General features: G+C 35.2%; 2 protein-coding genes across 2 annotated transcripts; one reads left to right on the forward strand and one right to left on the reverse strand.

The window, feature by feature from the left end:
- Positions 1–12517: 12517 nt before the first annotated feature.
- Positions 12518–13615, forward strand: LOC105057266 (non-specific lipid transfer protein GPI-anchored 15). Its single transcript, XM_010939826.4, has 3 exons — positions 12518–12947; positions 13060–13107; positions 13306–13615. The coding sequence occupies exons 1-3, from the start codon at positions 12626–12628 to the stop codon at positions 13437–13439; spliced, it is 504 nt and encodes a 167-aa protein (XP_010938128.1). The 5' UTR covers positions 12518–12625; the 3' UTR covers positions 13440–13615.
- Positions 13616–15112: 1497 nt separating this feature from the next.
- Positions 15113–24042, reverse strand: LOC105057271 (proteasome subunit beta type-2-B). Its single transcript, XM_010939838.3, has 3 exons — positions 23793–24042; positions 23571–23694; positions 15113–15614 (listed from the first exon to the last, which is right to left on the reverse strand). Exons 1-3 carry the CDS (start codon positions 23948–23950, stop codon positions 15282–15284), a joined length of 615 nt encoding a protein of 204 aa, XP_010938140.1. The 5' UTR covers positions 23951–24042; the 3' UTR covers positions 15113–15281.
- Between the last annotated feature and the right edge of the window lie 1657 nt (positions 24043–25699).

Raw genomic sequence — 25699 nt, forward strand, 5'->3', positions numbered from 1 at the left:
TATGTGTGCAATAAAACAAGGCCTGAAGGGTCTATAGCAAAAGTATATATAGCTACGGAGTATGTCATATTCTGCTCGATGTATCTTGACAATATCGAAATAAGATTCAATTGTACAGATCGTAACGCAGACCGTGAATGGGGTGACAATAAACTGATGTTGTCTATATTTAAACAAATGGTTCAATCTATTGGTATAAGGAGATATAAATTTATGGACATGAACGAGCTATCCAAGGTACACTTTTACGTTCTAAATAATTATAAAAAAATTGAAGATTTCATTGAGTAAGTATCATCTTAGCATACTGTTTAATATTTTAAGTAAATTTTTCATGTCGATGTAAAATTAAAAATCATAACTTATTGTAGTGAGCATAAGATTATACTATATATAGAAAATAATACGGATGTCGATGATCGACATAGAAGAAAATTTGTAAAATAATTTGGTGATCTTGTAAGTTGTATTAGTGATATGTTATTTATTTAATTATAAATAATATATTTTGAACCAATATAATTTTTTATGTTATGATGTAGATGAAACATAAATATTTCAATAAAGAAGTGGGTGCGATCGATGAGTTGTATGATTTAGCATGTGGTCCCGATCGAAGGGTTAATCACTACACATCCTGTATCATTGGAGGAATGAGATTTCACACAAGAGAGCTTGAGATGCAATGACAGACCCAAAATAGTGGGATTGCTACAATAAGATATGAAGGAGAAGAAGAGATTGATTATTATGGTATACTAGTAGATATCATAGAACTGAAGTATGGATCCTGTAATTCTATATTCTTGTTTCAGTGTGAATGGTGGGATATTAGTAATAAAAATATTGGTATTCATATCGATTCATACTTTATCAGTATAAATTTTGCATGAACATAGTACCAAAATGAGTCGTATATATTAGCAACTCAAGCGAAACAAGTAATATATTTGAAGGATCTAAAATATCGAGGTAATTGGCATGTTGTACAAAAAATAATATCTAGAAGTGTATATAACATACCAACTCGATTAGAAATGGATGAAAATTCAGATTTATATGAAGAAGAACTTTTCAGCAAGAAGAACAAACATTAGCTGAGTTTTTTGTTGATAAAGAACTTGTAACGGCACCTTTGAATAGGACTAATCTGCCGTCTAACGAAGTTGAAGCTGATCATATATTTAATCTTGGTGAGTCAGAGGGCGATGATCAGTTGATAAATGATGATGAGATAGAAAACGACACATATATCGATTATTATGATTCGAAGGAGGATCTTCATATCGGAGAAGATAAGAATATTGATGAGTAGATCTATATTCTTTATTCAATCTTCTCTTGCAATAATGGTATGCGATATAATTATATTCATTAGAATATAATTTATTTATTATTATTATTATTTAATATTATATTTATTTATATGTTAATTATTGTAAATATGGCACTAGGAGATAGACGACGATGTTCGCATTCACAGTCTAGCCCGGAGGTTGAGGCGCCTTCACCGATCTCCATTGCCGCATCGGCTTTATTGTTAGAGGATCCTGTACCAACAGGTCCCAGTGAGGCAAGTCCCAATGAGATGGGTTTGAGTGGTATTATTATATTTTTTATATAATAAAATTTGATTCTTTTATTTGGATAGCTATCACACTAATGATTTATTTCAGGTCAGTCTTCATCTATAGTGAGGCGAGAGCGAGGTCCATTGAAGAACCTCGCTCTAAAGCGTTAGAGATGCGAGCATCCAGGATAGTATCTCTGGATCGAGATACCAACTGGCTACACCAGGCCTATTAGAGGATGATACGAGCCATGGCAGACTCAGCTGGGCATCATATGCCGCAGCTATGCCCTTGTGACGCTCTTCGATTGGCGTCACGTTCTACTGGCTCAAAGAGAGGTTTTGTACACCTACTTACAGGTAAAATAAATTATATTATAAATATTTAATTTGCATAGTATTCTTCTAATATTTATTATTGGCAGGGGGTATTCGATATCATTGATTTTGAGGAGGATCATGTAAGGCGAGCCATAGATACTCATTTATCGTTATGTTTTAGGGATTATCGTCATCACATGCATCAGCATTGGTACCATGTGGTGCAGGATCATGGAGAGGAGGCAGTACGGCAGCAGCCCTATGACAGCATCACTATGGATGACTAGACTGTCATATACCGGCAATACGAGGATTCGGCATATCAGATTACACATCCAAACTTCTTCTTTTTTTAGAATTTAATGATTAAATTATTTATTCTTAAATTAAATTTGTTATCTACTAATTTAACTGATAACTGTATAGAGAAGATGTGTCCAGAACATCGTGAATCGGATGAGATAGACCATACCGCATTGTGGGGGTTCGAGGTTGTTCACTCATCACATGGAACACATGATAGGTAATTTTTAATTTTTAATTAGTATATAATTCTTTAGTTATTTAAAAAATTTTAATTAATTCTTAAATTACAGAAAGATGCTGAGAGTGGCGAGCTTCCTGGTAGGATCAATATCTACCAGCAGATCCACCAGCGACGGTCAGGAGAGTGGATGACGGGGAGCCAGGAGCTCTTTGTAAGTTTTTTTAATTATTTTTTTATTCACAGTCTGATTTTTATTACAAAATTAAAATAGCTATAACTTTAATTTTCAGGACCGTATGACAGACATAAGATCCCAGCCTACTCCTGAGGGCTCGATCGCATCCACAGATGATGAGATCTGTGATGAGATGCTTGGTACGAGATTCTGTTATGTTAGGAGTCTAGGGTATGGGATCATTGTTTCCTCATCCTCACGCTCATCTAGGACTGACATCCATTCTGCGTGCGAGGCTAGGTTGACGGAGGTGCAGAGATAGGCTGCCGAGGATCGACAGCAGACTGAGCAGCGAGCTCAGGATTTGGCTGCAGCATCAACAAGTATCAGCAACTCTAGATCCAGATGATAGAGTGGATGGCATAGATGAAGCAGAAGATACAGCTGATGAGGCAGTAGCAGACCGGTCCAAGCTCTTTCCAGCGCTCTCCTTCTCCAGCTCATTCTTCAGATGCCGATACTTGATGACTTCTTCATATACTTTTTTATTTTTATTTTAAACCTCTTATAATTTTAATTTAATATAATAAAATAATAAAAATTATTAATTTATTTATTATGTAAATTTTTTATTTTAATTTTTTTAATTTATAAAAAATATTATAAATATAAATTAAAAATATATATTTATAAATTAGTTTTTTAAAAAAATATATTTAAATTATTAGCAATGAAATTATTTTTGATGAAATTTTGATCACCAAAAATATTTTAGTATGATAATTTAATTTTTTAATAAATATAAAATTATTAAAATTTTATATATAATTAATAGAGATAAAAAATATTTATCGTAAATAATTATTAGTGATAAAAATTTTCATATTTATGATTTAAGTTTTTCATCACTAATATTATTTAAATATAATTTTCAAAAAAATTATTATTAAATTAATAGTGATGAAAAATTTTTATTACAAAAATTATTATTTGCGATGCAAATTTTTCATCACTAAAAGTTTTCAAAAATTATATTTTAAAAAAAATTAATTAAATTAATAATGATGAAAAATTTTTCATAATTATTAATTTTTTATTTATTAGCAACATTATAATTCATCGTAAATAATTTTTTTGTATGATTAAAATTTTTCATCAAAAATTTTTAATGATGAAAATTATTCATCGCAAATAAATATTATTAGCAATGAAATATTTTTTTATCATAAAATATTATCAACGATGTGATTATTTACGATAAAAAATTAGTGATAAAATTTTTATCACTAATAACTATTAGCGACAAAAATAAGTTATTAGCGATGATAAATTTTCATCGCTAATAATCTGTTTTATTGTTGTATCAATCTAACCATCCAAATGATGGATTAGAGGTATTTATAACTCCGTATCATCAAATAAAATATGTAAAAATAATTTATTCAAGAATTGAAGTAGTATATCGAAATATAGGTCTCCATATCGGTATATATATTTTCATATCGAAATTTTTTAATAATATTTTATTTTTTTCATTACAGGATGCTGGGATATCCGGCTATCATCTATCAATTGCTGGAGAGGACGTACAAGAGCAGCAAGAAGATAAGGAGGAGAATCTCACATAATTTTTTTTTGGATATATATGTAATTTTGATATTTGTAAAGCAAGATAAATTTATAAAATTATATAATTTATATTTTTAATATTATATAATTAATTTTATATTTATGATTATGGTAAATAATTTTTATTTTATTTATAATAAATTTTAACAAATATTATTACTTGTTAATATGATTAAAATAAATTTTAAAATATTTAATTATAATTTTTTTTAAAAAAATAAAAACTATTAGCGACGGCATTAACAATGATATCTACCGTCACTAATAATTTTTTAAAATTTTTATTAAAAATTAAAAAACTATTAACGATGATAATGACCATCGCTAATAATTTTTTAACACTTTAATTAAGAAAAATTAAAATTATTTATAATTATTTTTTATCGTTAATACCATCACTAATTACCGTTATTAGCGACAGTGAATCTACTATTAGTAATAATCATAATTTGCGATGAGGTTATTTCTATTAAATTTTTAGCGATGGTAAAATGACTATTAATAATGGTAGTTAGCCGTTGCTAATAGTCTATTTTTTTTGTAATATGAGAAATAAAAGATAGCAAGTATCAAATTTTTTCTATGCTTCACTGTCCAACAGGTGACTCATCATATCGGTATGCTTGCAATTTTTTTTTTTATGCCATCTGATCTGTCCGATAATACTCTTGGACAAATAGAGCCTCTGAAGTCTAGGAGTGAGGAGAAGGTATCCAAGAACCTTATATGGTATGTGCTTCTAATTCTACCCTCTTACCTCAACTTTCACCGTATATGTCATATAAGCTCTTCAGTTGGTCCTTCTTATAGAAAAGCATGCAATCATTACGGCATGCATCTATCTTCTTGTATCTCATGCCTAATCTTTTTATCATTTTCTTTAAAGCGTAGAAGCTCCCAACAAGCTTCTCATCCTTCGGTAGCTTCTTTTTTATTATTACTATCATCCTATTATAATAATTGACCATCATGTTAAACTCAACATTTAAATTTAATAACTCTAACACAGCTGATAATACAGTATGTATTTCATATCCTGACCATAGTGGTTCATCAGTATCTTTCAGGATATAATAGAAATTGCCGCTGCCAGCTTCTGAATTATCTTCTATATCCCAATTAAATTTAGGACCAGCCGTATCTATAACCATGTCTACCATTCTATCTGCGTCTCTGTCTTGCTAACTTCTAACCCTTGCAATTATCTCTCACATCTCCCCATGCAAGTACCAATGCTTGTAGTTTGGCATAAATCCACTCTTATATAAATGGATAATCATTGTATCCCTATCAAGTTTATCTCTATTGACATATCTCTTACAAAGATAACGAGCCCGTCTTTGAACTAAGAGTGTAGCATTCTCAAAAGCATAATTATAGAAGTACTTGACACCCTCTTTATATTCAGCAGAAATCACCCCATCGATTACTCGACGATCCATCCAACTACGGTCCATGGCATACTATTTAAGGATTCTATATATACAAATACAAGACCAAACACTTACCAAATATTTTATCACTTAAAATGGCTTACATATAAATACATCCTATCATCAATTAATAGGTATAGAAGATCCTAACCCATTCAGAAATTACATTAATTCCATAGGTCAATTATAGTAATCAAACAATACGTAATAGAGATCGAAAAAAATTTTGATAATATTTTTTCTTAGTTCTCTCCATATGGCTGAAGATGTATGAGGAGAATTAAAAAAAATACTATCCAAAATTTTTCTTGAACCCTCAACATACTATTAATTTGATTACTGTAGTTACCTATAGAATTAATTACAATTCTCAAACTATCCAAACTGGATAGTCAATTGATCAATGTACATAATTATTCGATCTATATAAAAATATAAATATATGGATGCCGTAGAATATATACATTAATCAAAAGATGGATCTATCATTATATGTAATGCAATAATTTTAAAATTTTTAAAATACTGGATTTCTAAGTAAAAGGCATCATTACAAATGGAGATCGTTGGGATGCGCATCCCGCGTATGTACACCAATATAGCATCCAGGTAAATCCTATCTTGGAGGTTCCAAAGTATCGAGTGGGATTATAAATAGGGCTGGAAACGGGTCGAACCAGGCCACACCCCTCCTTGAGTCCGACCCAAAAAGTTTTTCGAACTTCGAACTGAGCCTAGAGCCTATAATTCAATCATCAAGCTGCTCCGACCGCCATCAGAGTAGATGAGTGAGCCAGAGCCGATCTGTCAATAGTGATCCAATCTCGAACCCTTGCTGTTGAAGGCAGTAGGGCTACTCTCATTGGAGAGCTTTTCAAAATGGTTCTACCTTTCGAGAATAATATTAATTTTAATAATAATATTATTAATTTAAAACTAATTTAACTAAATTTAATTAAAAATTATTAATTTAATTTAAATATTAAATCTAATTTAACTAAATCTTATAAATATTAATTTAAAAATATTAAAAAAATTTAACCAACGATATTTGGTGACCGCTATAGAGCCATCGCCGTCGTTAATACTCACCAAATCCACGGAGACAGTGGCACGAAGGCGGCGTTGCGTGGTAAGAGACGACACTGTGCGGCAAGAGATAATATAGGGGGAGGAAAGAGGAAAGTGGGGGGAAGAAGGGGGGAGGCGGGCTCGGGGCTCGGGGAGGTGGCCAGAGAGAGGCGAGTTGGGGGCTCGGAGAGGCAGGCTCAAGGAGGTAGGCTGAGGGCTTGGGGAGGCGGCTGGAGAGAGGCAAGCGAGGGGCTCGGTGAGGCAAGCCGGGTGCTGGCTTGGAGAGGTAGTCAGGGGCTGGAGGAAGCTAGATCTGGTGGTAGGGGAAAGAGGTGGACTGGAGGCAGCCAGGGAGGTAGGAGGCGGTCAAGGGCTCGAAAAAGCAAGATCCGACAGTCTGGGTAGAAAGAGAGGGACTGGAGGTAGGGTAAAGAGAGGGGTGGCGGGGGAACCAGAGGCGAGGGAAAGAGACGTGGAAGCAAGAAAGTAAAAAGTGAAAAATTGGACAGGAGGTGAAATAGGGTTAGTATTAATGATGATAAAATTATCGTCATTAGAGCCATCGGTAATGTTATTAGCCATTCCCGTCGCTAATAATTAAACTATCACTAATAATTATTAGCGACGGCATTCCTGTCGCTAATAATTAAGCCGTCATTAATAATTAGTTGATTTTCAATGATCGAAAAGTTTTTGGTCATAATATTCTATCGATGAATAGCCCTATTAGCGTGGCTTTTTTTCCGTCGCTAATACATGAATTTCTTGTAGTGGACAAGCGATGAGATTTGACGAGTTATCCATGACCTCCATCTTGTCAAGACTCATAATAGAAGAATCGAATCACATAATAACTGTACCTAGAGATTCAATATTTCATTCTGCTGGATTACCACTACATATTGCTAGGTATCACGGATTGATTATGAGACTCATCGAGCATCATCTTGATAATCGATAATCCTTAATGGGCAAAGTTGGAATCGTTCCAATCCATCGAAAAGAGTTTCGATGATATTATGATAGAGATCACAGTATATTTCACTATCAGACAGAATAAAACATATAAAATCATACATAAAAGAGATCTTTATCTGATTAGATAGTTGATCTATAATTATGAATCATAGAGAGATCTAATTGTCAATGTGATTGATAATTAATCCAATGCGATTGTTATAATTGTCAAACTTACTAAGTGTTAGTAAGTTGTAGAAGGATTAATTAGTAATTGGATTGCTAATTGGCTCAATTTGATTGAGCAATTGGGTTGGATCAAGTCTAATTGAATTGGATTCAATTTCACTTGATTTGGATTTGATTAAATCAAGCCTAATTAGATTATAAGATAATCTAATTATAAGGGAGATCAATTTCTTGTTTAATTAGGATTTGAGTTTGACCTAATTTCTAATTGAATTGGGATCTAATTAATCAAGAGAAATTGGATTCCTAGTTGGATTAGGATTCCTCCTTTCTTTGGGTGCACTAACTCCTAATTTGATTAGAGATTGAATTGAGTTTGAATCAAACACCAAGAGAAGTTCCAAATCACTGGGACTCCCTCTCTCCTTTGTGCCATATCCTGCCCACACCCCAATGCACCTCCATGCCAATTCTCATGTGCCCCTCTCTTCTTTGTGTGACAATTCCATGCCCTAGCCCCATCTCACATCTCCCCTTCTTATGGATTGGGATGAGATCAAATTCAAATGAGTTTGAATTGATCTGGACTCTTAGGAGATAAGAATTCTCCCTTATCCCCAACTCTTATGGATGCCATTTTTATGAGGGCATGGGAAAGGGTTTTTGCATGATGGAGTTCATGCTAAGAGGCCACACTCCAACACTTCTTACATACCAAGAAAACAGGGAGGCATCCAAACCAAGAAAATAGACTCTTATCTTAACCCTAATTAAATGCCTATAAAAGAGGGTCTTTTTGGCATGGGTTGGGAAAGAGTTTTCAACGTGAGAAAAAAAAAAGAACAGAAAAAATTTCTCTTGCACGTGGGAAAAAAAAAAGGGATTCTTCTTAGGCAAGAAAGAAAGAAGAGTTCTTTTTAGGAAAAAAAGAAAAGAGTCTTCTTATTTTTCTTCCTCCTTTTCTTCTTTTTCTCTAAGATAGTCTTGAAAGATAAAGAAGAGTCTTCATCAATCATCAAGAGGCATCTTCTGCAAGGAAGTTAGCACCTCGGTGAAGGGGCAGACCTCCAATCGGATTTGAAGACCTCGTGTGGATATTCATAGAAGTCGGATGCATGCGCGGAGAATCAAAGATCTTAGAGTATGCTACGATCATCAGCTATGGTGTTTATTGACCTGTGAAAAGGTATGGAGATCAGATCTCTAGTTAGATTTATTTTCTAGATCAAATTTAGATCAAATACTTTCACGTTCATATGATAGATCCTAAGTAGTTAGCAGATTAGATCTGATGTATGTTAGATTAAAATAATTTTAATTTGAATTTATTTTTTACTGTAATTAGATTAGATCTAATAAAAATTTTAAAATGCATGCATGTAACCACCTAAAAATCCAACACCAGTAGAGTCCAATGTCCTAGTCGGTCCAATAAAGATAAATTTATTAGATCATGATTAAAATAGAAAACAGATAGTTCAATAGAGATCAATAGTGATTAAATCTATTAGTGCCCAACAAAAGTCAAAGTAAAGGACAGTATGCCATCCAATAGTGATGGTCAATTTGATCAAGTAGCTTCATCTAATCATGATCACTTAAGATATAATGATTTAATATAGATCAATAAGTACTAGGTTTTGTGATGCTCAGCAAAGGCTCGGATGGTGTGGGCATCTTGTCCAACTAACATAGCAATTCAAAACTCCCTATTCGAAGCAACTCGAATTCAAAGTAATTGAGCTTGGGATCCTTCGTTTGGTTCATAGATCAAGTAAGGAGAGAATATCAGAGGAGAGAAATATTAAGAGGATGAAATAAGCTGATCAAGCAATACTGTTCAATATCCTAATCGGTCCGATCAAAATGAATTAAATCAAATCATGATTGAACTGGTGTACAAATGATTTAATAAAAATAATAGATGATAAAATTTAATGGTATCCGATATGGCTAAGGTAGATGCTGGCACGTTGTCTGCCAACTATGAATCAAACCTATACACTAGGTTATTCAAACTCATTAATAGTCTTTGAAAGATTTAAAAAATTCTAAAAGAGATATACAATTTAGAAGAGAAAATTGTGAAGAGAGAACCAAGAGAGATAAAGTAAAGAAAAAAGATGGAGAGAAAAATTAGACGGAGAGAAGAGGAGAGAGAGAGGATGTATGCAGTAACAGTTTGGATTCTAATCCTGCAAAACATGATGGCGCCCTTTCTTCTAGCCACCGACCAACAAAATCTAGACCATATGGATTTCATCCTCAATGGTGAAGGGTCTCATCCAGCCATAGGCGGCAAGGCCGGCCCTGAGGCAGGTCGAATTGGGCGACCGCCCCAGGCCAAGGCCCAGGTCCAGGCCCTGTATTGATATTCCAATGGGGTGCAAAAATAATTTTTTATAATATTATAATAAAAAAAATAATTACATAGATTAATGATGAGTTTTATATGCTACTTAACGAATATATTTATAAAAAATTATTGTATATAAATTAATTTTTTTAATAATAATCAATATTTAAAATATGTTAATTTTTAATAAAAAAATCTTATTTTTTTTATTTAGCCCCAGGTCTAAAAAATATCAGGACCGGCCCTGATAGGCGGTATAACTATAGTAATCTATTTCAGTGTCTACTTTCCCACGAGGCTTGCTTACTTTCATGCAGCGACCTAAATAGATGAAAGCCTCACCTGCTAACAGAAAACCCTTTTTTATGCAAAGTAAATCGTAAAGCTCTGAGTGGCTGTTAATTTTGAGCATGGATATCCCTACGAGCGGCATGGTAGGATGTGGGGCATCCATAAATGGCATCCATCATAGCATGGATGACCATCAAACAATACATTCTACGTATATTGCATGGTCCATGCTTATGCATGGACATCCATTCTTTGATAGACACCATCCACGGATGCACCACACCCCGCGGTGCTATGTGCTCTAGAGAATATGCTTGCTTGTTTATTTTTCTAAACCTTATTGGAGCCCTCTTTGTCGACCTTTGACACACATTGGGCACTCCCCTATTTACGCTCCCCTCACACCATGTAAATAATCATGTAAATATACTCACTAATAATAGCATCGGGAGAGGCCCATCTCCTCCAATATTTTATCAAGAAAAAAAAAAAAAAAAAAGAAACGAAGTAATATCTTTTAGGAATATCGTTAATTTTGAATTAATCAGTAATAATCTTCCTTCTTATACGTCAATCTCACCAAATAGCATACTTAATCGGTGTCCACCGATAGAAGGCAAATAAGTCCTATCCTCTGGGAATTTCCTGATACCGATCCAATTATGTTGGCACGAAAAATCTGGGATTACGTCAAGTCATTTCGCTAATCAAAATTGGTGCTGAGGCTTTCTACCTAATCATTGCTCTTAACAGTATCGCCCTTTTAACGATGGCCAGCACATCGATGAACGAAGAATTCTATATAAACTAAGCAAGCAAGCAAAAACTCTTGTTATTAATACCAGCAACCATATTGATGAGCATAGAACTCTGCACAAACTGAGTGGGCAAGCAAAAACTCTCATTATTAATGCCAGCATCCATGGAACGAACCAAAAAATCTGCACAAATTAAGCCTCTATATAGAAACTCCCAGCATCAATATTGGCCCACACAATACACTGGATATAGTTTTTTGTCCTTTCTACAATTATTCTTAAAAATAGAATGTTTGAATAACCAAATTTGTTTTTCACATTAAGCATTAAATTTTAATAATGGTTGAGTGTGTAATGTCCAGCACATTATATTTGTTATATATTAAGTTTAATGATAGCCAGCATGTTAATATGGATATCATTAATACTAACAACTGGACAATAAAATAGGGAGTTTCGCACCAGTTGCCTACATTTTAGATTTTATATATATATATATATATATATATATATATATATATATATATATATATATATATATATATATATATATATATATATATATATATTATTTGTACCTATGGTTGCTTTGTTGGCAATCCACATTGTCAAACCGACCTAATGTTGTTCAGCTCAAATGGAAGTTTCCTGTATATATATATATATATATATATATATATATATATATATATATATATATAAAATATTTGTACCTATAGGTTGCTTTGTTGACAATCCACATTGTCAAACCGACCTAATGTTGTTCAGCTCAAATGGAAGTTTCCTGCATCCTAGACGCCACGACAACTTCCCAACTTTAGTCTCCGCGTTAGGTTTCAAAGGTGCATGGAACGTAATATAAATAGCTGATGTCCATCGAAACGGCAGTGATAGGAAAATTAAAGGTGGGGACTTCATTCATGTTTGTCCTGTAATTGAACGTAATCGAACCTCGATAATCACCATTGCTACCTAGAAAAAGAAAATTAAAACTGGAACTTCCTGCCGATCTATAAATTAATTTTCCAAGTCACTGTCTATGTTTCAAACAAATCAGTTGGATGGAAACATATATTACTTCTTTTCTCCTTACGGCATCTCCATATTTGAAAACGGTTAGGTAGGTCGGTTACCCAAGATACCTCAATTGAATACTTGGAGCTTCCGTTGAATCACTGTAGCCTTCAGATGGTTCGTTGGAAAGTAGGAGAAACCGTTCACCCACAAAACTATCTACGTCTCCTATATAAACCCATCCCCCCTTTCTTTCTCCCTTCAACTCCAAACATAACAACTCTCTGCCCTAAAACTCTTCACCATCTCCCTTAAAAATCTTCACCATCTCCCTCACCTCTCACAATTCTGAGCGGCCTCGGTACCGGTATCAAATGGCGGCAAGAGGGTTGTGCGTCAGCTTAGCAGCAATCCTCGTCGCCATGCTATGGATGGGTGCATCAGCTCAATCGAGCAGCTGCACGTCTGCTCTCGTTAACCTGTCTCCCTGCCTGAACTACATAACCGGCAATGAGTCGACACCATCAAGCTCTTGCTGCTCGCAGCTTGCCTCCGTAGTCCAGTCAGAACCACAGTGCTTGTGCACCGTCCTCAATGGTGGAGCTTCATCACTTGGGATCACCATCAACCAGACTCAGGCTCTAGCCCTTCCCGGTGCTTGCAAAGTTCAAACTCCACCAGTTAGCCAGTGCAGTGGTAAGCATTGCCAAACTTGGTCCTCCACCATATGCATGAATGCATCAAGACTTGCAGGTGATTCTTCAAGGAAACTACTAATCATTTTCATGTTGAAACATTGTGATGGCAGCTAATGGCGGACCGGCTGGCTCCCCAACTTCACCAACCATTCCTTCAGGTATGAGCTCAAAAATATCCATAGTTCTGATCAAAGACGCAAATGTTTCATAATTAAACTAATAGGAGAATTTTAAACCTCCTCTGAATTTACTGGCAACAGTTACTGATGGTCCATACTTTATACTAAAGTATTCCATTGCCAAGCTTGCGATTCTGTGGCTCTGATTCTGATTGGAGAGTTTTTAAATTGATGCAGGTGGTGGATCAAAGAATGTTCCAACAACAGGCACTGATTTTTCAGATGCAGCTATTGTCAAAATACCAGTTTCTATCATGCTTTCCCTTCTCTTTACTGCAGCATATTTTTCCACATCTTACACCATTTTCTAAGATGTTCTGCTACTCTGTAGACTCGGGAGCTCTGTTTTCCCATAGATTATAGGCATGGATGGCATATGATGTATCGTTGATACCCGATTATTTTGTTCTGTTTTTGTGATTAATATGTACCCTTTTGGGGATTATTTGAGTTTGCACTACATAATAAAAAAAGAGATTTCTGTATCCATTCTCTCTTATCTAAGTCACTATCACAGAAAGGAATTAAGATAAATGAACACACAACTGCCTTTCGAGGAGAGAATCAAAATTGGAGCATTTAACAGAAACAGCATGATATAACACAAACAAATGAATAGTTTTAGCTTCTAATGTTTTAACTACCATCTGTGAAAATATGACTGTCAAGGAGCCCAAAAAAATAAAACAAAAGGAAAAAAAAAGAATGATATTTTAGACATCTAGAAACGATGGTTGCTTCGCATACATTTATGTTCCCTAAAGATGTTATCTGCCATGGCAATAATCTGAGGCTCTCAGCCAATAAGCCCATCTTCTTATTAAAATAGGCTTCAGCTGTTATTCCCATTGATTATCCAAAACGTGTCTTAGATCCTGATGCCATAGCACCCCCGATACTAAAAATGTAAATGTAAATTCCTTCTCTCAAAAAACTTCTTTGGATCTTCCTTGCACTTGCACAAGATATTTCTTAAGTATTCCATCATTTTGTTTTAAGTTGATCATACAAATTTTATGTGCTTGATCTCTATCATCCAGCACAACGAACCTTATAACATTGCATGTCTTGTTATTGACCTATAAATACATCAAATAAAGCATGCATAGATCCCAACACCTCAACACCATATTTCACCATTTACTAAGTTCAAATACTTTACAAAACTTCATCAACCTGCAGAAAATCCTCATTAACTGATTTCACGGACTTTTCAATTGAGAACAAAAACATGACCTGTAATCTAGGTTATTATCTCTTCTAATTAGTTAGGAAAAGCATGTTCTAAAGACTCGTATTGCCAAGGTATTCAAACAAATACATGTTAACCATGTTTGCCATATATGACCAAAGTGCAGTGCAATAGTTCTGTCAGCTATCTTTCACTCATCTTACAAGGAAGGTTCACTTTGGATATACCTTTTACATTCATAAGGATCGCCCCATCAATTACAACTGCTTTAAAAGTAAAACATAAATGGAAGCCAATGGAACGAGAAACAAAGATCCAGCTAACAAGGCAACAATTAACTAGAAAGGATTTTTTAAAACTGGTCAGATAATTTTCGCTTTAGATGGAACCAACATAAGTACACAGCACAAGGCCAAACTAGTTCTTGTGCAGGCACTAATGCAAGACTGACCCGAAATATAACAGAAACTTGTGGCTGTCACGATGAATAAAACAGTTTAGTTTTCAAACATAACAAGGTTTAACAGAAATAATTTGTTATGTCTATAGATTCATCTTAAACTGTTGGATAGCAATCAACCATAGCCATTTACTTAAATTTATGATTTTAGGAACTATGACGTGTTACTTCACATTTTACGGAGTTCGTAACTTCATATATCCAGCTCAGCTTAACTGAAGCTAAAAGTGATAATGGTTCAACATCAGGGTAACTCTGGAAACAGACCCTGAAGATGTTTCAATGTCAAATATCTTTGATCAAGTCACTATTTGCTTCTTTCAAGACAAACATGGTGCAAAATGGGGAAAATTTGTTTGACAAAGGAAATTCAGTAAAGAAAGGTGAAAGATCACTAGTGAACATATGGTCATAATAAACTGCATCTAAACCATTCTCCAACCTCAGTTCATCACAGAATCAACAATAAGGCTCTTTCAAGAGGAAAAAGAAACAAACACCTTAAGCTGTAGCAACTCCAGCATCTTTAATTGATTCACGCCATGCATACTCTCTTGCTCCATCCTTGTCAACAATCTTGATCACAAAGTTTGGTGGGGCAACAACCAATCTAGATCGGATTTCCATGATGCACTTGTCTGCCAAATCAATTGCTTCTTCTAATGACATCCCACTGTGATAGTGCCGGTCCATCATGGATAAGGAAAAGTAGGATCCATAACCAAATGCACCCTTTTCAATTTTGTGCATAGTTGCAATGTAGTCGATGTAGTAGAGAGATGGACCAATATCCTTGTCGTAACCAGCCAGTAGAATGTTCACAAAATATGGATTCTGGGAAACCAAAAATCCAAAAGGTTACCACATTAGCATGCTCATATAATACCTTAAAAAATAAAATTTATTTTATATCAACCAATTTAGGCATACATGATCTTTTATTTTTTCTCTCCACTCAAACAGAACTTTATTAGACCACATTAATGGTCCTGGGCTGTCACCCCCTTAGAGGTCCGGCTACTCCCTGGGTTCCTGATTGGGTATTGAGAGACTTGTGCAGACCGGACAACCAGGCATTCAGCTGTCATATATCAAAACGCAGACACCAGCAACAACTGCATGTCTAATGTGATGTGGGTTGCAGCGTTCATCCTGTTACCAACTTTTGCCCTTTTTCTATCAAATAAGTGTATTGAATTCAAGTTGATTAACATTTATAAAATGCTTACTGATACCATGATTGACACCAGCAGTGACAAAATATTATGACAAAGTTTCACATTGGGATTGGTATTATAATACTGATACCAGACCAAACAAGAAAACAAAAAGAAAATCATTTTTCTCATAAAAAAGCACGAAAATCAGTACCGATATCATAGTCATAGCATGTTGAATTGTTGATGCTAGAGTATCATAACTAGTGCATGGTATAATGCTAATGGTGATGCTTTATCACAACTAAAGCTAAGAAAAATGATAATACATTGAAACTAATCTGATGCTGATAAAAATAACAATAATGGCACTGAATGGTATGGTTACAAATTTCACATGTCACCTCATATCAAGCAACTATGTCATAGATACCACACTATATGAAAGCCAAGTAGACTGTAGTGGTAACAACAAATAATAACACTAAGCTGAATGCCTTTGCAGAAAAGACTTTGGTAGTGAGTAGTGAGTATAAACTCAAACTGCTAATCCATAAGAGAAGAAAGGTCTTTGAAGGGTTCCATGGTGTCACAAATACCTAGAAGTTGTGTTGGCATAGGACATAAGGTAGGGTGCCATCATGAGAGAGATCAAAGCTCCAAGGATAAATGCAAGGTGGTTCAGATCTGCATAAATTACCATTAATAGTTTTCTTACATAAATTTCATTTTTATTATAAAACTATTTGTTGTTGCATTCATCTTATCTATCTTATCCCATCCACCCATGCTAACCTACAAGCCTTGATGCAGTGGTTGGAAAGTGAAAATATGCCTAATTTTGCATACAATGAAACAATATAAAAAGCAAACTACTCCAGCAAAAGGACAGAGGAAAAACATACTGATCATGATGCATGCGCCATCAAGATGCATATAATACAACAAATGTCAAGTTACCTCATAACTCAATACTCTAGAAACTAGTGACTCATGACTCTCTGAACAAAACTGCATTTTGAAACCAAATTAATACAAGTCACTTGGCTGGATCTTCTAACACATCCAGGCATGCATGTAGTTTTATAGATAGACACAGGATCCGCCATTTAAACAGCACTTCAAACATATCATCTTTCATCCATGTTATTGGATCAGTCAGGACTTCACTTTTATTTTTGTGCAATGCGATAGAATCACATAAGCTATGTGAGCGACAGATTCAGAGACCATGCCAGAAATTCTCTGCATGTATCTTAATGATAGCAATGTGCATCTAATAGGAACTTTCAAATTCTTCTGTGTCGAATGTCACCTTGAGTTTTTATGTACCCAATATGGATAAGATACCATTGGACTTGTACCCTTTATTTCTCAGAATGCTATTTCTCCTTTACCAAGATAACTGAGAAAAGGTTTGATAGTCATGGGTGGTACTTATATCTTTAGAATGCTTTTACTCACATTAACTTTTCAAACTATATATATATATATAATTCTCAAAGCAAACAAAACCTTGCACCAACTCCTCTGGACATATGGAGGATGACTCCTTAACACCAACAAAGAACTCATTCTTCTTTTCAGCAAATTATTTACAGTGCATAAGATGATGCTCAGACTTAAAGAGTTAGACCAAAAAATCTTCTGTTGTCATATTTCTAATAAAAGAAATGTTGGGTTATTTTCTCTGCTCTTCTCTTAATTACAGATTTATAAATCAGGAATCATACTCAGGGCAAATGCTTAGACCAGCCTCTGCAGAATAAATATTCAGCTTTAGGAGAATAGCCTCACGTGAAACAAGTTTTCCAACCAGAAAAATCTGGAACAAGAGTGCATACAATTCAACAGAACTGAAAATTGAAAAGGAGATGACAACACAATTGTTGAACTCAAGAGATATTTGGTATTTTAGCTTTCATGCTATATTCTGAGTTTAGGCACAGACAGCAAAGATTCATGGCATTGCAGCATTGGAGACGAAAGATGACAGATGCATCCTTCCATCATGCCACAGTCACCTGTTTTAGGGGATATTCTTTGGCGGACATCACCATGTGCAATAGGCATATCATAAAGATCTGGAATGCTTCATTCCTGCTACCAGTATTCTACTGATTCCATGAACTCTTACATATGCAAAGTATTCTAAGCCTTTCATGCAGTGTGCATGTGAGTATACGAGTGAGGAAAGAGCATGGAACAAGCTTATGAGGTCACAAATCTCATTCCTTGTGTATCAACCAACACAACCAATATGGAGACTGCCTTATATGAAGACTGAACTGGTTGACACGTTTTAGTCCATGTAAAACAGTTAATGATTCAGTAATCAAGATACTTGTGGTTTATGCCATGGGGAAAAGAAAAATTAAAACTCAACCCCAAATAAAGTTAAGACACTAACCAGACCCCTTTTTCCTACAAAATGATACAGGGCATCTGCTGATATTAGTTAATATGCATAAATGTTGTCATGCATCTTTTCTGTTAAGTCCAACAAAAACGTACAAGCATAACTAAAAAAAGAAGTATGTTGGCAACAACAAAAAAAAAAAAAGAAAAAGAAAAAAGAAAAGAGAGAAGAAAGAAAGGACTTAAAATGAATTAGATGAAGTGCAGGAAGTAACTTACAAAAGGCTGCACTCACACAGTGAGCAGTTAATTGAGGAAACTGTGTTGAAGACTGATTCAAGAAGCCAACACGAATTGATAGAATAATTTTTTGCTGATTGCGAGTATTTTTGGTGCTTAAACAACATCAAGTGCCATCAAATACATACCTTTTATTTTTTTCTTTTCCTGATCTTTATGTATTAAGGAGAGATAGTCTTCTTTGTTAATCAGATTACATGATCAGGACAATAATTATGATCTATAATATAAACATCATAACAGACAGCCACAAATAATTTAGAAAGATTCAGCCACAAAAATATGTATGAAAAATAGAAGAATTTATGAAAATAAGTTAGAACTTAGAACCACAATACTTCATCACACATGATCTGAAAGTTCTTTATCTTAATACAGAGAGATGCAAGCCTTAATCTGCATGGCTTAAGCTACATAGATTTTCCCTTTCATATAAGAGAAGAAAATCCACAGAGAAGGTGATGCAACTAATGCAGCAAAGCTTCATCGACTTTATCATATGTGGTACCTAGAATGGCATCATTTGTACATGGGAGATGGAGATACTCACATATGGAGTGGAAAGACATGACTTTACACCCATGCCCAAATTCAATGGCAAAGGTCATGATATAAAAATTTAGATCATTGGATATGATCTACAACGCCTAAGATGCCAATAAACAAAAAATTATATGTATTGAAGATTCCTTGCCTATGCATCAAGTCAACCAAATTGATAGTTTTAAAGGAACAATTTAATGTTTTGATTATGGAATGACTTGATACATGGGCAAGGCTCTTCCAAGACACAGGCAAGGAATTTATAACCTATCCAGTCAGTACCTCTACTACATCAAGGTCAAAGGGAGTACATGCAAGACAAGAAAACTAAAGCCCAAAATCTTCAGCCTATGGGCCCTTTGAAGGTCTTAGCATGTTCCACTAACTTGACTATAATATTTATATCAAAATTATAATGATAGTACAAGGTTGAAAGCGAATCAGTTTTATGCTAGTTGTAAAGGTTTCACAATGAACTTGAAAATACTTTTCAATGGAGTTGTTAAGTTGCATTATATGAACATGCAGTATCCACAAGTGATCCTTCAATCAAACATTCTGGATTGTTGTTTTAACCAACAGTGGGCTTAGCAGAAAAAAAATAAAGAGTTTATCAGGAATTCCAACTTTAAAGACCACAGTTTTACTTTGAATAGTTTGTACTGATCGAAAAATTCTACAATTCCATTTGAGATATTGGTGTTCTATATGAAACTGCAAGTGGTCATTCCAGCTTACTCTTATTTTTTTCTGATATAAACTTTGACAATCAGACTTGCACTCACAGTACATTTAAGCAGCTAGAGAACTGCACAACATGGATTTGCTTCATATTCTTCTTATTGGATTCTCACTATCCATCTAAAGGAAAATCCTTCATATCAGTCAATTAACTTAAGTTCACAAGCAAAAATTTAATTCCCTTTGGCCCTTTTGGTAAAAGATCAAAGTTATAGTCCAGGATACAAAAATGAGAAAATTTACATTCGTTGTAGTAAGCAAGCAACTCTATAAACTACATCTTCTTAACTGCCAGCTTGCACTGACTGCATTGGACATCAACATCCAGGAAAACCACATATTAACTCCACTACTTCCTTGTCAAGAATCTTTTATTTCCATGTCATCCAATAAATAATATTTTCTCCCTTCGCTTAAGAGAAGCAGCAATAACTGCTTCCGCCCTGTCATAATCTAACACTACCTTGTTTTCACACAAGAAGAGGGGAAAAGAGAGAGAGAATCTAAAACCAATTGGTTCATTCCAACTGGAACAGCATTCTTCCGATTCTAAAGAGCAGTTTTTCTAAAACAATGGAAAAGCTATTCTAAACTCTTCCTCCCCTATTCGCTTGTCCCTATCTCCCCTTTCCAATGCTCCTCTTCCTTAGCCTCTCCTCATCACCATCAGCAGGACTTCCTTGATCCCACCTACTTGGTTGGTCCTTGCATTCCAACACTTCCCATGCTTCAATGTTTTCACCTACCCCCTCCTAGAACCCATTTTCATCATCCTTTTCTTCCTCCTCAGCTTATTTTTGTGCAAAGAAAGTTCTCGAAAGGAAGAAAAAGAAAACCAGTACAGCAAGGTGGTTTTCATTTTGAGAATTGTGGCGCCATCTACATTGAGTCTACACTCCTAACCTCCTTGTCAAGGACTTGGTCCTTGAAGTTAACTGCTATCTGATGTATTGAATCTGAATTCACAAATTCAAGGCACTTAAATAAACAAGGAATAGGCCGTCAACTTCACCAAACCGCTCATCTGGTTATGACCTCCCAATGATGTTACAAGAGCTTTAGTTCTACAGATTTCTTATAGAGTTTTTCTTAATTTATGTTTTGGGACTTCATAGATCTTGTATTTAGCTGCTCTCAACTTTCTACTAGGTGAATTTGAGACTTTATATGATTTGTTTTTGACTCTTTTTCAAGGACAATGAAAATGGAGAACAGTGAAGAGAAAATTAGAAAAATGAACTGTGGGACCAAGGGCTTAAGATATGGTCCTTTGCGGGTTTAGAAATCTCATTGCGATTGGACCATGAAACTGATTTTCATTGTTTTCCCAATCTGCAAGCTGCACAAGTGTTGGATAATGTTCAGAGGACACACTTATCACAATCGCAATATATGGCAACCTAAATGGCTTCCTTGCTTAGGAAGTCAATATGACAAACAATTGATGCTACTATTTTGTTGAGCAATGGTGTAGTCATTTACATTAATGCTACTACTAGACTTGATGACTAAGTGCTGGAGTAAGAGTAATCAGTCTGATAACCATTAAAGGAAAATGAGTTCAAGCAGTTTACAACCCCTTTCTAAAATAGTTTACTCATTTACTTTAAACTGAGTAACTACTGGAGTTAAAGCATTTCTACAAGTGTCCAAGAATCTTACCACCAAGGAGGAAAACAATCAAAAAAGTTAGATGCAATGTAAGGTAGACCTATCTAAAATAGTTTTGGCCCAAAATTATCAAAGCATTTAGAAAAGATGAGAACACTCATAAGTTTTTCTTACAAAATAAGATGTAGCTCAGCAAGTAGATCTATGATCTAATGGTTTTAAAAATTCACTAACCCTTGAAAACAGGATTAATGGGATGGTGTGGGGTGGGTTGGAAGAAAGGTAAGACAGCTAGAGCTGCCAACCCTCTGCCTCTCATGTTTCTCATTCTCCATTTCTCTGCTACCTAAGATAGCTCAAGGACAAGAAACAATTGTACTCAAGAGAAACCTCAGGCCCAGAGCCACCATACTCATGACCTGCTCCGGTAGTATAAATCCCTCTCTGTGTATGTCCTCTCAAATTCAATAACCAGCAATAGTCACACTCAGTCACAATCCCCTTAAAGAGTTTATGATAACCAGCATGGCTCTCTCTCTCTCAAAGATGAGAATGTAGCCACCCATTTCTATTCTTCCCTTATCCTTATCTTCTTTTCTCCAATGCTCACCGCATCTTGACCCTATTTGTCCTGTTTTTCATCCAACCAGTTCTCCTTCCTCCTCTCTAGAACCCCAAGGAAATGGAATCTCATGATGAAACTTTTCTGAACAAAGCTTATAATTGAGCTTAATTAAGCCAAGCCCAAGTCAGATCAAAATTAAATGCGCTGAGCCTGAGCCTGGTCTTCTCAACTCAAGATCAAGAAAAGCTTGAGCTAAACACATATTTTGGACCTAAGCTCAAGCTAGCCTCAATTTGATTGTATTTGAATAATTCACACACCTACATATAACATTACCTCTGAAAATTTATTGAAGGACAATTTTAAAGCCCTACCCCAGAAAGAAACAACAACTAGAGAGCTTGACCATCTCAAGTGCAGATTATCATTCCATCCATGTCTATAACATCAAAACTCTCTAGAACCATGGGGCCCAAATCCCTCGAAAACCATCAACTCAACAAATTGAATACCATAACCAAAAGGAATACCTAAAAAATGGGAGTGGGAGGGGGCTCTAAAATCCTGAATCTATAAGTCATTGCAAAACTTTAACACTTGTAACTAACTCTGAACCTAATAATCATACAAAAAAGATTATCCTTTGCTATATCTCACAATATCATGCCTTCAAAAATGATCAACGTCTTTCTTTTAGCCATAAAGATATTATGAAGAAATAGAAGTTACTTTCCTGTCCAATTGTTAAGCTCCGATACATGAACCATGATGTTTTCTATATGTCATCTCATATGCATCACCACTACATGGAGCATAGTCACAAGGAAATTAGAACATGCACAAGCTAAGCAACATTTGATGAATCAAAAGCAAAAATCTCCATAACATGGACCAGAAACTGTGATGAAAAAAAAAATAGAGAATCTCTAGCAAACTCTTTCCAACTATCCATTTCCATCAACAGGAGCTAGACAGGAATTCATTCAATTTTCATTATCTCACTTCATCCCATTAACAAGTCAACAGAGTTTGCCTTTAATATTTTCAGTCAGCTAGTAAACACTTACTTTCAAAAGAAGACCAATTATGTATCTCAAAGGTTGAGATCCTAAGTGCACATGACACCAAAACAAGCACCTTGATTATCTAACATCATCGATTTCTCCTTTTCAATCATAAAATACATGAAATTAAGCACACTAATGTTCAATTAGTTATGGGTTAGATAATTGCTTCCCAAAATAATCATTTTTGTTTAATAGCAAGTAGACTGCACGATAGACAAGCAAGCTAAAATTCATAACTTCGTTAGCTATTCCTCCCAAAAAATTTAAGCAATAACACTCCCACGTCTACCGAAATCAAACCCTAGAATTCGAGCTTAAACGCATACCACTACATTAGAAGTCCCAGATAACTGACTCCCATCAAGAGAAGTACCCAAAACCCCAAACATTCAACAGATTACAAAAGAACGAAACCCTAGAGAAAGGGGAAAAAGAGCGAGTGGCCTACCTTCCGTAGGGCGATGGCGAGCTCGCCGCGGGTGAAGTTGGCGGCAGCGGCGGTCGTGAGGGGAATGCCATTCCGGAACTGGTAGAGGTGGACGTTCTTCTGGATGTACTCCGTGAACTGCACCCTGCGATCCACCATCAGAGCCATCGATTGAGAAATCAACAGGAAATTTCAAGGGACAGATGTCAGGGGAGGAGGAAGGAAAGGAACGAACGGACGAACCGGTCGCCGCCCTCGCCGGAGGCGCCGAGGAGCTTGTGGGAGTCGAGGATCATGACCTTGTCCTCGTTGGATTTGTGGACCAGGATCGAGTGAACGGCTGATGTGTCCGCCGCGATCAAGGCGAAGCCATCGCCGACGAGCCCGAACACGCACTCCATCGCCGCGAGCCGAGCGGTGTGTGGAGAGATTTGCAGAGGAGAAGACGAGAGAGCGCTCAGGGAGACAGGAACCGTCCGACTCCACTTGAGGAACGGGCACAGGCGAATCGAGTGGCCCATTGGACAAACGTAACGGGACAAATGATACCACGTGGGCCTTGGTGGGCCTCCTTGGTATGCCATCGTTATTAGCTGGCGATACCATGCTTTTTTCCGCTCACCTCTCGCTTTGCACGTACGTTTATCAATTGATTTATACTAAGAAATATACACGTAAATTCATCTAAGTACTGATGATTAATTCAAGACTATCAAAATAGATAAAGCATATCTAATATATTTTTCTCATAATATGCATATTGATAATATTATTTATTTTAATTATTTTAATTGATTTTCACCTAACAGTAAATATTGACCACAACCATATTTTAGAGTTGTTCTTTTAATCTAATCCATTAGACGATTGGTGTTATAAATTAAAATCTAATCCATTAGATGATTTGTGTTATAAATTGAGATGTATAATGCAACGAAGAAGCTTGCTGAAAATTTTTGTAAACATTTATGTGACCTATTATCAAATCTTGTACCTGGTTATTTGACAATTGGCCGGGTTAATTTTTGTTTTGGTAAATCCAAATGCGTTCAATCGTTCTAGTGAAAATACAATCATGTGAGTCAAAAAAATTAATAGAATCTCTAACAAACCAGTCCTAAAATTAGTTCTTATATTATAAGTTGCATATATTGCCATCTGATCAGTTGCACTATTAGTTTTTCAATAGACGTGTTTGACTTCATAAGATAGAAAAAGAAGCAATCATTCTCCAACAACTTCTTAATAAGGGATAGATACCGGCATTAGTAGTAAAAGTAAAATAACTGAAGAGTCAATGAACCATAATCAATGAGTCACCTTCAAGTATAACATGCATTGTTTTCAAATGCATTATCATAAATTTTAATCCCTCCCATACAGTATGCAACTCAAGCATAGGTACCATTATCTTGAAGCAATAAACTCCTCTAGTTGCAACTAAAGCACGTACTTCTAATAACAAAACTAGCTCTTGCCATAATCTCCTTTATTATTCAGAACATTGCTATCAAAATTCATCTTGAGGAAATAAAGGGTTGATGACTCCTTAAAAAAAGTAAATCATCTGAAATATACAAACTGTACGATAGTAGTTATAGTTTTTCCCTACTATCAAAGAATCTTTCAAAGCAGCAAACTCTTGAGCTAAAGTTGATGGTCGGAGCAAAATTAATCTTGAACTATGAAAAACATCTTACAACACTGGTTCATTTCTACCCAACCAAATCTGATATAAAATATAGGACATCAATACTATCTCAAATCTCTAGTTATTTTATAAAAACTTCTCATTAACTTTCTAAACAAAATTTTCAATAGATAATGATAGAATAATATGTGCATTAGTAATAGGAGCCTGTCTCCAAATATGCACAGCCAGACAACAATTGAGAATGACATGGGAGATCAATTCTTCCAAACTCAAGCAAAGATCACAATTATTTGGAACATGTAGATCCACTGATGTAAAAGTCCATGACATGGAAGTTGATTCCAAGCAATTTTCCACAGAAACAAAAAATTTTAGGATGAATATAATTGCTCCAAATCTAACTAAAATTAATGGACTTTGTAATGTCATAAGTTTTTAAAAATTTGAAGCTCCAACAGACAGCCCTGAGGATGGACCCTATCCCAATCTATCAACA

Source organism: Elaeis guineensis, chromosome 2 (assembly GCF_000442705.2).
Source record: "Elaeis guineensis isolate ETL-2024a chromosome 2, EG11, whole genome shotgun sequence".
NCBI lineage: Eukaryota > Viridiplantae > Streptophyta > Magnoliopsida > Arecales > Arecaceae > Elaeis > Elaeis guineensis.